Source organism: Buceros rhinoceros, unplaced genomic scaffold (assembly GCF_000710305.1).
Source record: "Buceros rhinoceros silvestris isolate BGI_N320 unplaced genomic scaffold, ASM71030v1 scaffold14138, whole genome shotgun sequence".
Taxonomy (NCBI): domain Eukaryota; kingdom Metazoa; phylum Chordata; class Aves; order Bucerotiformes; family Bucerotidae; genus Buceros; species Buceros rhinoceros.
The window spans coordinates 40,636-41,365 of record NW_010428714.1 but is presented as its reverse complement, the minus strand read 5'-3'; the positions used below and the strand labels follow the sequence as shown (position 1 = coordinate 41,365).

Genomic DNA, 730 nt, shown 5'->3' with positions numbered 1-730 from the left:
TCAACCACGACACGCAGGACGAGGCCGGTCTGGAGGTGCACCAGTTCTGGCCGCTGGTGGAGATCCAGTGCTCCCCGGACCTGCGCTTCTTCCTCTGCAGCATGTACACCCCCATCTGCCTGCCCGACTACACCAAGCCGCTGCCCCCCTGCCGCTCTGTCTGCGAGCGGGCCAAAGCCGGCTGCTCGCCCATCATGCAGCAGTATGGCTTTGCCTGGCCGGAGAGGATGAACTGCGACAGCCTGCCGGTGCTGGGGGACACCGAGGTGCTCTGCATGGGATACAACCGCACGGAAGCCACCACCCTGCCACCTTTTTTTGGGAAGCCAACGCGCCCAGCCAAGGATGCAGCCAAAAACCTGACGCCGCTCGATGGGCAGCTTCCCTCAGGGATGGACTGCGGCCGGACTTGCAAGTGCAAAGCACCCCTTATCCCCATCTCCAAGGAGTCCCATCCTCTCTACAACCGCATCAGGACTGGTCAGGTACCCAACTGTGCCATCCCCTGCTACCAGCCTTACTTTACGCAGGATGAGAAGACCTTTGCCACCTTCTGGATTGGCCTCTGGTCCATTCTCTGCTTCCTCTCCACCTCCACCACTGTGGCCACCTTCCTCATCGACATGGAGCGCTTCAAATACCCCGAGCGCCCCATCATCTTCCTCTCTGCTTGCTACCTCTTCGTCTCCGTAGGCTACATCGTGCGGCTGGTGGCAGGGCATGCCAACGT

At 61.1% G+C, this 730-nt stretch overlaps 1 protein-coding gene across 1 annotated transcript in view; it reads left to right on the top strand.

The window, feature by feature from the left end:
- Positions 1–5: 5 nt before the first annotated feature.
- LOC104498937 (frizzled-5-like) overlaps positions 6–730 on the top strand; it is a gene marked incomplete at its 5' end in the record, with an annotated part of 1,709 nt that continues 984 nt past the window's right edge. Inside the window, one exon of the mRNA XM_010142379.1 lies at positions 6–730. Within this exon, the coding sequence (XP_010140681.1) occupies positions 6–730 (725 nt within the window).